This window comes from Toxorhynchites rutilus, chromosome 1, assembly GCF_029784135.1.
Source record: "Toxorhynchites rutilus septentrionalis strain SRP chromosome 1, ASM2978413v1, whole genome shotgun sequence".
Classification (NCBI taxonomy): Eukaryota; Metazoa; Arthropoda; class Insecta; order Diptera; family Culicidae; genus Toxorhynchites; species Toxorhynchites rutilus.
Window position 1 is genome coordinate 92,392,294 of NC_073744.1, and position 15,300 is coordinate 92,407,593.

General features: G+C 39.6%; 1 protein-coding gene across 2 annotated transcripts in view; it reads right to left on the reverse strand.

Moving 5' to 3' along the window:
- The window catches only part of LOC129761952 (E3 ubiquitin-protein ligase HRD1), a 40,883-nt gene extending 27,259 nt beyond the window's left edge, over positions 1 to 13,624 (reverse strand). The window contains exons 1-2 of one of the 2 annotated variants that reach the window (XM_055759853.1): positions 13,469 to 13,624; positions 13,134 to 13,410 (exon numbers count right to left, since the gene is read on the reverse strand). In XM_055759853.1, the coding sequence (XP_055615828.1) occupies positions 13,134 to 13,262 (129 nt within the window). In that variant the 5' untranslated portion in view covers positions 13,263 to 13,410; positions 13,469 to 13,624. Of the gene's footprint in view, positions 1 to 13,133; positions 13,411 to 13,464 lie in introns of both variants that reach the window. The other variant, XM_055759941.1, reaches the window with a different exon arrangement.
- Positions 13,625 to 15,300: the final 1,676 nt, after the last annotated feature.

A 15,300-nucleotide genomic window follows, 5' to 3' on the forward strand; every position in this document is an offset into this window, starting at 1 on the left:
AACCGTAATCGTAGAGGCAGACGGCATTGTAAATACTAGACCACTCACGTACTTACCTCTTGATTCTGCGGAATCAGAATCCCTCACGCCAAACCATTTCCTGCTTGGAAGCTCCAATGGAGTCAAGCAGCCATGCGTAGATGAAGAATGTTTCAAAAGAACCTTCCCTGAGTCGTGGGGAGATATCCAACGTCAGCTCAATCGATTTTGGCAACGCTGCGATTGGAGGTCTTCGTAGCCTAATTGGTTGCGTGTCCGCTACTAAGCGAACGATCATGAGCTCATAACTCAGGGCCCCTCAACTAACCATCTTTGTGTGTTATTCTAGCTACTATGTCCACGCAACAATCATCATGTGAGGGTAATCCCAGTCCCTTACCGCTCACATTTTCGGTCTGCTGAATCGGTAATTGGCACTATTAATAACGCAACAAAGGATGCCTCATATCAACAGTCCCGCTGTGAACAGCCCATCTGTGAACATTCGAACAATAGCAATATTACGCCGAAAAAAAAGACGGGTGGGTAATGTCGGTGACATAACCGGAGTGACGTAGGACTATACAAAGGGGATAGCTTTTGCTAAATATATATTTTAAATATATTGTTTTATTTTCTTCTCCTACGTGAATTCCTACCTATCTACCTGAAAAATGGATTAGTTTACTGTTTACTCTTTATGAACATGTTGGGGGTTCTGAAAAGAACCTTTGGTGTTGTGTTTTTGCGTTTTTTTACAAACTTGATTCTTGATTTTTTTCTGAAGGCTTTGTACTTATTAAATGTTCAACGTCGGGCATCTTTCGGCGTATACACATATCGTACAATCAAAATGATGGCTGTGATAGGGAATGCACAGGTGGTCATCAGCTCGTTCACTATCATATATTTCACTATTGAGCACATTACCGTACCTTAAGCTGTGGTTTCGGAGACGAATGAATTGTAAGATTTGTAGTCTCCGCAAACAAAGTAAATAAAAATGAAAAAGAACTGAGGTTGAACTGAGACGAACTCTACGATCTGTCGAGAAATAAATGAGCTATAAGCGTTCTGAAAAACCAACAGTAAATACAGGGACGGATGACCTTCGGATTAAAGTCCTTTAAAATAAGAACAGAGCAGCAGGAAATACATAGCTCATCGTGTTGCTCCTTAGTTATTTCTCTATGCAATGTAGATGTAACGTCAGTCAATTTTCAACATCAGTTATCAACTAAAGAAAGCAGTTATTGCTACCGAGAAAATTCGTTAATGCCATCCTGCATACAATAGGAGTTTGGCTCCTTTAAACTTATGTAACTGAGCCTGTAAAAATAAACGATTTAATAAAAAAAAGACGGGTGGGTAATGTCGGGGACATAACCGGAGTGACGTAGGACTATACAAAGGGGACAGCTTTTGTTAAATATATATATTTTAAATATATTGTTTTATTTTCTTCTCCTACGTGAATACCTACTTATCTACCTGAAAAATGGATTAGTTTACTGTTTACTCTTTATGAATATGTTGATATTTCTGAAAAGAACCTTTGGTGTTGTGTTTTTGTTATCACTCGATATTCCCATCTTGTTCGGTTAAACCTTCCTGTTTAGTTATTGCGTTTGCCACTCGCCACAGCTTTCAAATTTGGAAAATTTCTTCCCATCCAGCTTGTGACATGTTGTTCAGTAAATTACATTTAATACGACGTGTCGGAGAAACACTTTGCCACTCACTGAAACTAATTGTTGCCTTGATGAGCGCCGAAACGAAGCTGCTCTGTTCTTGATGCGGGTTTTCTGATTGTCGTGAGCAGCTTTGCAAGCCAACTCGAGCACTCCGACGGCCGAAACTCTATAATCGTTGTTAGGTATACTGGTGCTCCGTTCGGCCTAGTTACCCTTGCGGAGCAATCAGTGAATGCGACCAACAGGGAACTGGAGACCTGCACGGTTCGAGTGAGACTTTGCCTTTCCCTTAACTTGTCCTCCTTTGTTACGTCCACGATGCCGATTTACGGGTTTACGGTTTGAAAGAAAATAAGATATTTTTTTGGGGTCCGCGTGTTTTATTCTCTAGCGGTACACACTCACAGGATAGAGACAATTCTGCAGACTCAGCCAGAGGGGCGAGTCCAACGAGACGAACGAATGAGCGTTAAAAGGGAGCGATGGCAAAAAAATACATTCATTACGATTTGTTCGCTCGTTGGATTCACATGCAGGCTAAAAAGGGTCCTTTTCAGGATCACAAAATTATCTTCAATCTAAAGAGTTTATTGTTTTGTTGTCACTCGATATCAACATCTTGTTCGGCTAAACCTTCCTGTTTAGCGATTGCATTTGCCACTCGCCACAGCTTTCACAGTTGGAAAATTTCTTCCCATCCAACTTGTGACATATTTTACAGTAAATTACATTCAATGGCACGTCGCATTACCACCACTCAGTATCGGATTGGTGGTAATTTTAACCTGTAATTGAACATTTGCGATGACAGTGGTACAGTGTTGACTTTCAATGTGGGGTCATAATTTGGACCCCGAACTCTATGTTTACAAAAATGTCCAACTAAATATGTCGCACCTGTAGGTCCGTCCAATTAGCTAAATGTCGAGATAAGTGTAAATTACTGTACTTTCAATCTAGAAGCAATTTAAGAATTGGTGAAAATCAATAAGCTCAGAACAACTGCCAAATTCACATACTCATCATATCCTGGCAAATAAATTATGAAAAAATCAATTTGTGTTTTATTATTATTTTGGATATTGTTTTAGAAAGCATTGAACTGTATTTCCTAAACTCTTTTTTGGAAGGTTTAATGGTCCTGAAAAGCGCCTTGTTTTATGGAATGGTTCCAATTTAGAAAACTTTGTACTCGTGGTTTTGAAAAAAACCTTTTCGAACGCCATCGATGCCGCCTTGTTCTGGATTTGCCACCAAAGCAGTTTGTATAAAGAACAAACGTTTTTCTTCTGCTACATGCTGCCGTTTTGCGATTGCGTTTGCCACTCGCTGCAACTGCCTGTTGTTGTCTTGATGTCCACCGAACCGAATGTGGTCTGTTCTGAATGCAGGTTTTCTTATCGTCGCGAGCAGCTTTGTCAGTCAACTCGATCACTTCAGCGGCCGACAATATATATCGCCGGCTAGGTGGACTGGTGCACTGGTACTAACGCGCTCGGCCTAGCTACCCTTGCGGGGAACTCCAGATCAACACGGTTCGAGCGGGATTTTGCCTTTCCCTTCACTTTTCCTCCTTTACCATGTCCAGACATGGCTGCTTGTGTTGGTTTGTTGATGTGTTGTGATGCGAACCGATATGGTGTACGGTTTGAATGAGAATGATCGTTACGGCAGCGGAGCGGGGAGTTTTAAGCTGACTGGCTGGCTCGAGAATTACACATGTGTGAGACTGCGACCAATGTTTCGTTAATTTTTTTTTTCCTTTCCAATCGTGCTTCATTCTATTTCGTCGCTGCTCTGGTTGCCCGGTTTGGTCGGTACGATTTGAGGAGCACAAAATGGACCAATCAAAAATGGGCACATAGTGCATTTTGACAATGCTTGATATTTCACAATTATTCAATTATTTATCTCAAGAAAAATGAAATGTTATTCGTAATGATAGAAGCGTAGATATATTTCCTATCAATTGATGCAAAAATCTTTGCGATCTATTGAGAAATGCTCGAGTTATAAGCGTTCCAAATCTTGCATTTTTTCCTACTTGTTCAGTGTCTAGATTTCCATTTAACCCCCTATATCTTCCGGTTAGACGTAGTCCTACGTCAAAAAGACGGGTGGGTAATGTCGGGGACATAACCGGAGTGACGTAGGACTATAACAAAGGGGACAGCTTTTGTTAAATATATATTTTAAATATATTGTTTTATTTTCTTCTCCTACGTGAATACCTACCTATCTACCTGAAAAATGGATTAGTTTACTGTTTACTCTTTATGAACATGTTGGGGGTTCTGAAAAGAACCTTTGGTGTTGTGTTTTTGTTATCACTCGATATTCCCATCTTGTTCGGTTAAACCTTCCTGTTTAGCTATTGCGTTTGCCACTCGCCACAGCTTTCACAATTGGAAATTTCTTCCCATCCAGCTTGTGACATATTGTTCAGTAAATTACATTTAATGCGACGTGCCGGAGAAACACTTTGCCACTCACTGAAACTAATTGTTGCCTTGATGAGCGCCGAACCGAAGCTGCTCTGTTCTTGATCCGGGTTTTCTGATTGTCGTGAGCAGCTTTGCAAGCCAACTCGAGCACTCCGACGGCCGAAACTCTATAATCGCTGTTAGGTATACTGGTGCTCCGGCACCAATCCGTTCGGCCTAGTTACCCTTGCGGAGCAATCAGTGAATGCGACCAACATGGAACTGGAGACCTGCACGGTTCGAGTGAGACTTTGCCTTTCCCTTAACTTGTCCTCCTTTGTTACGTCCACGATGCCGATGCCGTACAACCACACGGGTTTACGGTTTGAAAGAAAATAAGATATTTTTTTGGGGTCCGCGTGTTTTATATTCTAGCGGTACACACTCACAGGATAGAGACAAATCGGCAGACTCAGCCAGAGGGGCGAGTCCAACGAGACGAACGAATGAGCGTTAAAAGGGAGCGATGGCAAAAAAATACATTCATTACGATTTGTTCGCTCGTTGGATTCACATGCAGGCTAAAAAGGGTCCTTTTCAGGATCACAAAATTATCTTCAATCTAAAGAGTTTATTGTTTTGTTGTCACTCGATATCCCCATCTTGTTCGGCTAAACCTTCCTGTTTAGCGATTTGTTGCCACTCGCCACAGCTTTCACAGTTGGAAAATTTCTTCCCATCCAGCTTTGTGACATGTTGTACAGTAAATTACATTCAATGCGACGTGCCGAAGCGCCACTCAGTGTCGCATTGGAGGCGATTTTAACCTGTAATTGAACATTTGCGATGACAGTGGTACAGTGTCGACTTTCAATGTGGGGTCATAATTAGGACTGCGACCAATGTTTCGTTAATTTTTTTTTCCTTTCCAATCGTGCTTCATTCTATTTCGTCGCTGCTCTGGTTGCCCGGTTTGGTCGGTACGATTTGAGGAGCACAAAATGGACCAATCAAAAATGGGCACATAGTGCATTTTGACAATGCTTGATATTTCACAATTATTCAATTATTTATCTCAAGAAAAATGAAATGTTATTCGTAATGATAGAAGCGTAGATATATTTCCTATCAATTGATGCAAAAACCTTTGCGATCTATTGAGAAATGCTCGAGTTATAAGCGTTCCAAATCTTGCATTTTTTCCTACTTGTTCAGTGCCTAGATTTCCATTTCACCCCCTATATCTTCCAGTTAAACGTAGTCCTACGTCAAAAAGACGGGTGGGTAATGTCGGGGACATAACCGGAGTGACGTAGGACTATAACAAAGGGGACAGCTTTTGTTAAATATATATTTTAAATATATTGTTTTATTTTCTTCTCCTACGTGAATACCCACCTATCTACCTGAAAAATGGACTAGTTTTATGTTTACTCTTTATGAATATGTTGATGGTTCTGAAAAGAACCTTTGGTGTTGTGTTTTTGTTATCATTCGATATTCCCATCTTGTTCGGTTAAACCTTCCTGTTTAGTTATTGCGTTTGCCACTCGCCACAGCTTTCACAGTTGAAAATTTCTTCCCATCCAGCTTGTGACATATTGTTCAGTAAATTACATTTAATGCGACGTGCCGGAGAAACACTTTGCCACTCACTGAAACTAATTGTTGCCTTGATGAGCGCCGAACCGAAGCTGCTCTGTTCTTGATCCGGGTTTTCTGATTGTCGTGAGCAGCTTTGCAAGCCAACTCGAGCACTCCGACGGCCGAAACTCTATAATCGCTGTTAGGTATACTGGTGCTCCGGCACCAATCCGTTCGGCCTAGTTACCCTTGCGGAGCAATCAGTGAATGCGACCAACAGGGAACTGGAGACCTGCACGGTTCGAGTGAGACTTTGCCTTTCCCTTAACTTGTCCTCCTTTGTTACGTCCACGATGCCGATGCCGTACAACCACACGGGTTTACGGTTTGAAAGAAAATAAGATATTTTTTTGGGGTCCGCGTGTTTTATATTTTAGCGGTACACACTCACAGGATAGAGACAAATCGGCAGACTCAGCCAGAGGGGCGAGTCCAACGAGACGAACGAATGAGCGTTAAAAGGGAGCGATGGCAAAAAAATACATTCATTACGATTTGTTCGCTCGTTGGATTCACATGCAGGCTAAAAAGGGTCCTTTTCAGGATCACAAAATTATCTTCAATCTAAAGAGTTTATTGTTTTGTTGTCACTCGATATCCCCATCTTGTTCGGCTAAACCTTCCTGTTTAGCGATTTGTTGCCACTCGCCACAGCTTTCACAGTTGGAAAATTTCTTCCCATCCAGCTTTGTGACATGTTGTACAGTAAATTACATTCAATGCGACGTGCCGAAGCGCCACTCAGTGTCGCATTGGAGGCGATTTTAACCTGTAATTGAACATTTGCGATGACAGTGGTACAGTGTCGACTTTCAATGTGGGGTCATAATTAGGATCTCTATGTTTACAAAAATGTCCAACTAAATAAGTCGCATTACATGTCCGTCCAATTAGCTAAATGTCGAACTAATTGTAAATTACTGTACTTTCAATCTGGAAACAATTTAAGAATTGAAAGTACAGGTGAAAATTGAATAATCTGGAAAGTCTCCAACTATCAATAAGCTCAGAACAACTGCCAAATTCACATACTCATCAGATCATGGCAAACAAATTATGAAAAAATCAATTTGTGTTTTATTATTATTTTGGATAATGTTTTAGAAAGCATTGAACTGTATTTCCTAAACTCTTTTTTGGAAGGTTTAATGGCCCTGAAAAGCGCCTTGTTTTATGGAATGGTCCCAATTTAGAAAACTTTGTACTCGTGGTTTTGAAAAAAACCATTTCGAACGCCGTCGATGTCGCCTTGTTCTGGATTTGCCACCAAAGCAGTTTGTATAAAGAACAAACTTTTTTCTTCTGCTACCTGATGCCGTTTTGCGATTGCGTTTGCCACTCGCCATTCGCTGCAACTGCCTGTTGTCTTGATGTCCACCGAACCGAATGTGTTCTGTTCCGAATGCAGGTTTTCTTATCGTCGCGAGCAGCTTTGCCAGCTAACTCGATCACTTCGGCGGCCGAAACTATATAACGCCGGCTAGGTGGACTGGTGCACTGGTACTAACGCGCTCGGCCTAGCTATCTTTGCGGGGAACTCCACATCAACACGGTTCGAGCGGGATTTTGCCTTTCCCTTCACTTTTCCTCCTTTACCATGTCCAGACATGGCTGCTTGGGTTGGTTTGTTGATGTGTTGTGATGCGAACCGATGTGGTGTACGGTTTGGATGAGAATGATCGTTACGGCAGCGGAGCGGGGATTTTTGAGCTGACTGGCTAGCTCGAGCATTACGCATGTGTGAGACTGCGACCAATGTTTCGTTCTTTTTTTTCTTTTTCCTTTCCAATCGTGCTTCATTCTATTTCGCTGCTGCTCTGGTTGCCCGTTTTTTTTTTTTTTTAATTCGTTTATTTTTACAGGCTTAGTTACTTAAGTTTAAAGGAGCCGAATTCTTAAATATAATTTTAAAACTATATATATAAACAATTTTCTTACATCTATGGTTAGTAAGGTGGAAAACCGATTACTCGCGGTGTACTCGAGTTTAGGAGGGTGACATATTTTTAGGAGAAGGATGGGATATAAGGAAATTGTAACAATGTTGATGAACACTCAATTTATAAATCTATTCGTATATCTATAGTGTATTTACATTTCAACTTATTCTACTATTTATAGCAAGGGGACGAATTACCCGCAAAGGAAGGAAAGGAGGGTATAAGGATGTAGGGGCAATCACACACGAAGATCTATAGCTTTAAGGAAAACATATATATGGGACATGTAATCAAGGTCTAACCGAGCCAACACATCTCTCACCGGCACATTGGGCTGTCTTCCTCGGGCCCGAAGGGAGTTTTTTAAATTCGATCTGGCGACCAGATACACCTCGCGGTTGCCCGTTTTGATCGGTACGATTTGAGGAGCACAAAATGTACCAATCAAAAATGGGCACATTGTGCATTTGGACAATGCTTGATATTTCACAATTATTCAATTATTTATCTCAAGAAAAATGAAATCTTATTCGTTATGACAGATGCGTAGATATATTTCCTATCAATTGATGCAAAAACCTTTGCGATCTATTGAGAAATGCTCGAGTTATAAGCGTTCCAAATCTTGCATTTTTTCCTACTTGTTCAGTGCCTAAATTTCCATTTCACCCCCTATATCTTCCGGTTAGACGTAGTTTTCTATTACTATTAATTAAGTTATACTTTTATTCAAAAAAACTTTATTTATTTCTCGTCGCTCCACGCGGCCGTCCGCGTCGAGTGTCATACAAGAACTCTTTTAATCCTAGTTACAAAAGTCTTAAGCTAACTTAGCCAACAGTTTGTGGAGAGTTTCATTGGGAGGAGCCAAGTCGATTTCAAAGGGGAATAGCCAATCAATCGAATGCAGTGTTCGATGTGAATGGTGTCAAGAAATAGAATTGCTTACTGCGCTCATAAGCGCACATATCGATTTCATGAGAAATCGTAAAGTGTCACGACGACTTTGTGTACGGTCGCGTATTTAATCAGAATAGAACTGGGTTTGTTTTGGTTTCTGGTTTATTGCCTTTAGCTGCGCGCGACATGATGTAAGGGTGCATTCATATCGCCCGCGCATGTTGGCTTGTTTACATGGACGGATGTGGGAGAAAAACAATTAACGAAATAATGCAGTTGCGCTTGAGGAATGTTTCGTGGGAATCGTAAATTGAAGTGACCACGCATGAGTCATTTATTTTGAAACAATCAACTGCTTATGAGGAGAAGGATAATTTGTATATTGGGAGTTTTAAGATGGACTTTGGAACGGGGTTTGAAATCATACTACAGTAGTCCTACGTCAAAGAGACATCGTGTGCATCGATAGAATTAGGAATTCTCTTACGCCTAAACGGCTACTGTGTTATAAATAAAACAAATGTTTATCGATAGATGGCGATACTCTTACGCCTCAAAAATGGTAACAGTGAATATACAACAAAAATTATCTCAAGATAAAAAATGTACACGAATGAATTCGGCTCTGTTACAGCTGAATTGCTAAATGAGCCTAATAAAATAAACTGTTGGGATAAAAAAAAAAATCGAGGGGTTGTATCCGAGACACGACCGCCTAGGACGTAGGACTATGCAATCATTTTTTGGAAATTTGTTGGTTTATCATTTCGGATACTATTTGCGAATACGTCGAAAGATAATAAATAACTTTTTAGTAAACAGTTCCGGGGACCCTGAAATGGTTTGATGGTTTGCGTAGTTCTGTACAACCATTTCGAGAAGCAACGATTCTTTCTTGCCTTCACGAGAACAATACACTCATTGGTCATATGCTGCAATTTGTTTCTTTATATCAATGCACGCATTGCACTGAATATTTAACTAGAGGCATTTTCCGTGTATCGCCATTCAACAAGCATCAAAAACGCATCTAACAGATGCACACAGTTGCAGCGATAGTAAAATATTCGCTAGCGTTCACAGCTCGAGGGGAAACATAAAACACAAAATGAGCAGAATAAGTGACCTTTGTTGTTTCGGGCACAGAAAGATTCTAAGGATTTTCCTCAGAGGAGATGCAATGCTTATACGCTAGCGACAGCTTACTTACATCGCAAATATTCTCTTTTCGCTATCCCTCTTCGTTGTTTCTATTCTTCTTCTTCTTCTTTTCATTTATTTATGGAGACTTTCAATCCAACGATTCATTCGTCTCCGACTGTTTCTATTCTAGCGGCAGCATAAGATGCTCGTTATTAACAGCTCTGTTCGGGAAAGCACATGGACAGAACAAATGTATGGGAAAATGGGAATGCTTCCAATTTTCATGAATTTAAACCATGTTTTCTGACTTGGCACCCTTAATGCAAGACGTAGTTCTACGTCAAAACGCTGAAGGAATACTTTCCGATAATCCGGAAACAGTCTAAGTGGTTCGACGAATCGCGACCAGTGAAGGATGGAGATCTGGTATTGATAGCGGACGAGGGAGAGCGGAATGGTTGGATTCGTGGTATCGTGATCGAATCGATCCAAGCAACAGATGGACACGTTCGTCAAGCTTTAGTTCAGACAACGGGAGGTGTTCTTCGACGACCTGTATCGAAACTGGCTGTATTCGATGAAAGCAGTAACTGTGCGGTCAAGGAAGTCAGTGGACCGCACCCGGGGGAGAATGTTGCCACAGCGACATCGAGTGAACTGGCAACAATTTCTTCTAATACCGCACAACGAGCCGCCAGCCTACGCTTGAAGGACTCTAAGCGTCGAAATGTCATTCAGCGGAAAGAGAAGGGCTAAAATCATAAAATCGTAAACAGAACGCATGCGGATGACAATATATAAATTGATTCGTTGAAATTTGTAATATTCAGTGTTATTGAAACGTTTTTTGTAAAAGGCTTATTCGGAGGTAAATGTAATGTTATTTCCCTATATGTATTTATATAATTTAACATTATTCAGGTCCATTTCTAAAACAATTCCGATATTGTTGGTCAGCAGAAAAGAAAGGCTAAGACTTTATATAGGCCACTGATTTGTAGGTTATATATTGCCAATTGAATGGAACTAATACCTTACAATTATAGATCGAAGCCGTAAATAAATAAGCTGTTCGGTAACAGTGTCGCTTTTTCTTTGGCTGGGCCAACACGGTGGTTAGACACTCCACCCCCTCTCTAAGGGAAAGCTGCCTTACAAATGAAAGATAAATTTCTTCATGACTCGAAAACTAATCAAGAGAATACCAAATTTGGCATGCGATGGTTTTAGGGGACATAAAAGGTTTCTACAGCGAATAGACACTCCTCCCCTCTGAGAGGGGAGTGGGGCTGCCATACAAATGAAGCATACATTTCCGCATAACTCAAGAACTAATCAAGCAAACGGAACTAAATTTGGCATGTAGAGGTTTTATGGGGAAGAAATATTTCGATGGTGGTTCGACACTCCTCCCCCTCTCTAAGGGGGAGGAGTGTCATACAAATGAAACACAAATTTCTGCATAACTCGAGAACTAATCAAGCCAACAAAACCAAATTTTGCATGTGGAGGTTTTAGGATGCAATAAATGTTTCTATGGTGGTTCGACACTCCTCCCCCTCTCTTAGGGTGGGCTGTCATACAAATGAAAAACAAATTTCTGCATAACTCGAAAACTAATCTAGCAAATGGAGCCAAATTTGGCATGTGAAGATTTTAGGGAGCATGAAACGTTTCTATGGTGAATAGATACTCCTTCCCCTCTCTAAGGGGAGAAGAGGGGAAGGGTCTGTCTTTATTCTATCATATTTTCTGTATCGAACATTTATTCCAAACGGAAAAACTTGGTATTTGCAAGTGGTTGAAAAATCTTGAACGAGAATTGTGTCTGAAAATAATGTGATTTTAAAATGCTGAGTTTTGGTAGAAGTACTAGGAATTTTTAGTAAAAGGTAAATTCAACGGGGTCGATTAGAAGATCAATCAATTAACAGTTCTGCGATTGGACTCATGCACTTGCGCTTAGTAAGAAAACGTAAATATTCGAAGGTATTGATAACAAAAAAAAACAAATTTTGAGCGGGACGAAGTTTACCGGGTCAGCTAGTAAATAAATAAAATATATAGATTTTTCAAAATAACGGTGCAATAATGGTTTGAGGTTGATATTTTTTTCCATCTCACCTATTTTATTCATATAGCGTTATAATAATGACGCCCACTGGAATCCGTCGTTGAAATTAACCAATTCGTCCAGGAAGACACTGTTCTTTGAACGCATTTGAACGTTAGCGAGCTGCCTGAATTCGAGATTATTCAGCATCAAGGAATAATCATGCCAGTGATCATAAATAATGTGAATGGAGGACCAGGCGAGAGTTTTAAAAAGGTCATACATATTTTCGTTTTTGAATCTTGATCCAATACGCGTTACTACAAATCCTCCAGGGCGCAGTGTTTTCGTTGAACGTCGGATGGCTGCTCTTCCCCGGGAATTAGTAGGTTCAGTACTTCCTCATTTTGAGCATTTTAAGTATGCAGAGAAACTTGCATATAAGGAACTTCCGTATAAACATTTGATTCCGACCTGGGCAGATATCTAACGAACTGCTAACTTATATAATGAATATATTCATATTTTCTGTGAATTTATTCACCTGAAATAGAATTGCATCCAACTTTAGTGATTTCTAACCAGTGAGAAATTCACCAGCGTTTACATATTTACATATGCCTGAATTTATACACTCTATACATATATACCTCGAAGAAGTGTATCATATACATACTCACCCGTTTACATCTATTTTCGGGTGAATAAATCCATCTATAGCTATAGATCTCCCTAATGCAAACCCGCCATGTGTCAAACTCCATTGTTCTCATCTTATGTTTCCGGGATGATTTAATAAGTTTTCGTTATTATCACACACACACAAAATGGTAAAGCTCTCTAGCTCATCATTATGCAACTTTCAAAAAAAAGTGTGAACATTAGAATACTTTTATTTGAGTATAATAATTTGGTCAAATACAGGTGAGATCGCTGAGGAAAACGGATGCTATGGTTTATTGAAACCACAGGTGGCTAAAGACAGGAAAGAAGACTTTGGACGTGACACAAATGGTCGGATACTGGACTAAACTGTTGCTAAGATCGATCACCAGCGTGTGCAACAGATGATGATGGAGATTGCCAAGAATGTTTGTCTGTTAGGGACAAACTTGCAAATATGAGAGAATGTCACGAAATTATTCTACTTCTCAATAAAAAAAAAACATGTTAATGTACACAATCGTAGCATCCGAACTAGCCAAATTAAATGTCTGTTGTGGATGATTGTATGACATGCCCATGCCAACTTTGGGAGAGTTTTGAGCATACATAACCCGAGTTAACACTAATAAAATCCGATAATTGTATATCAAAATAACAATTCATTTTACATTGGTCCGTATCATCAACTTACCGCCATACTCGGATTAGACTTCGTAATATAGACGACAGATGGATAAAACTGTTTCTTCTGATAGTAAGCATTTCCAATGACAAGCCCCGTCAACGTCAGGCTGATAAGCGATATTCCAAGTGCACGCATTTTCAGAAGTACTTCAGCCAGTTGGCTGATACTTTCGAAAAATATATTAATTTTGTCCTGAAATTACGTTCTTATCCTCCAGTATTTGCGCTGCTATACTCATACGCCCAGGACTGTTATCGTTGGTAGTCCTAGAAGTGTTGACGAGCTAAACGAAACATAACATAAGTACTTCATTCGCAAATCCACTAAACATGTTTACCCACTATTTCAGAACTTTCCTTATTTCTACGAGAGTAGAAAAACAATTCTTTAATTCCACGTACACACTAAGATAAAGATTTATTTTTCTCTATTTCACAGTAGTCATCCATACTTGATGTGACACAAGCGACTAGGGGTGCCAGGTGAGTTTCTGTAATGTGTTAACGAGAGAATCAGCCGGGTGACGTCTTTAGAGAACCCCCATTGAACTGACAGGAGCCAACATATCGGGTATCCCACTGACATTTTCCCTTTGTTTTCATATGAATTGGGTATCCCACTGACAGTTCTGCTTGAGATTTTGCTAACGATCCTAGCATCAATCATAGCACCCGGCTGCAGAGAATATTCATGTTTTGTTTTCAGAAAACCGATCTCTAAAAAGGGTGGCCAACGTAGAAAACTCAAAATTGATCATTAAACGGAATACAATGATACAGGAATAATTATGCATTTATTTATTTTCCACGCAATAATGAAATGTCTGTCAATTTCTCCAAATAGAAGAATGTCCCATCTGGCATCTCTGCAAGTGACATTCGTTTATCAGCAAATGGTGTTTCTCGTTTATATCTAGGTCAAGACGGGTCTATGGTACTAGGTGAGGCCGTTTCGTCACTAAGTTGGTTAGGGGAGCGGTATATGAAAACAGTACGGAAGAAAGCAGAAGGGGAATTATTTCCTTGAAGCGTGAAAGAGACAGACTGATCAGGAGCGAGCTTCGGCACTAGCGTATTGTGTTTTGTTTACAAACAAAACACAGTAGATTTCCAAGATGGCTGAAGAGTGGTTTTAGCAAGTTGGCCCACCTTAGGATATACTTCTACGCGCCTTGATCTAGGTAGTGCGGACTGAATCAAAACGGCTGTCAAAAAAGATCCAATTGAAATGTCAAAAGAGATCCAACGATGAGGAGTGTTATTTTTCTTATGATAATCAACACTATAAAAGAGGTATTGTTGTCAAGGGCAAAAAAAAGTAAAATTATAAAATGAACGAACTACATTTTTCCGTCAATTGTTTAATTAACCATTGCATCTATAAAAGACCATCTCAGCCTTTCACTGAGCAACGCATTTTTAATGTCCCCTCTCTTTGTCATAACGTTTTTCCGAACGTAATAAAAACAAACAAAGTCAGAGTCACGTAAATGTTTACTCCTGCGTTTTGGAAATATTCGATAAAAAGTGGAAGGAAGAGCTGCCAGATGATTTTTAAAAAAAGTCTGTAAAAACATGTGAATGTCTGTTAAAAATGTGGAAAAGTCTGTAAAAGTGTGCAGATCTATAGAAATGTCTTTTAACGTTAATTTTCACTTATTCATTAATACTTTGTACATCACGATGCACGTAAGATTGTATTCTGTATATATATATATATACAGCCATTCCATGCCAAACTAATATAGTGGTTCTCAGCTCTTCGTCAAAAGTGGAAATTTTGTTCTTTATCGCAAAACATTAAACTCGTATTTTTTTAATTTGTCATTAGGGTGCCCATTTCCATTTTAGGGTGATCCCAAAAATCATTTTTTCCACTTTTTCCCAAAATGACTTTTTTCAAAAATTTATAACTTTCGAACCACTCAACCGATTTAGATGATCGACATATCAAATTTAAGCCAATGAGCTTTAATTGAGAAATATTTAACTTGCATATAAAATGGATCCTATTTTTAATATGGATTGAAAGCTGAGAACTTTTGCATAAAATATCTCGATATCAGAGATGCTATTTTTTTCGTTTTTGAAATATGATTTTGCAAAACTAATCGATGGTTCGAAAAACAATTTTTCCCCATTTTTCCCACTACAAAAAGTCATAACTTTCGAAC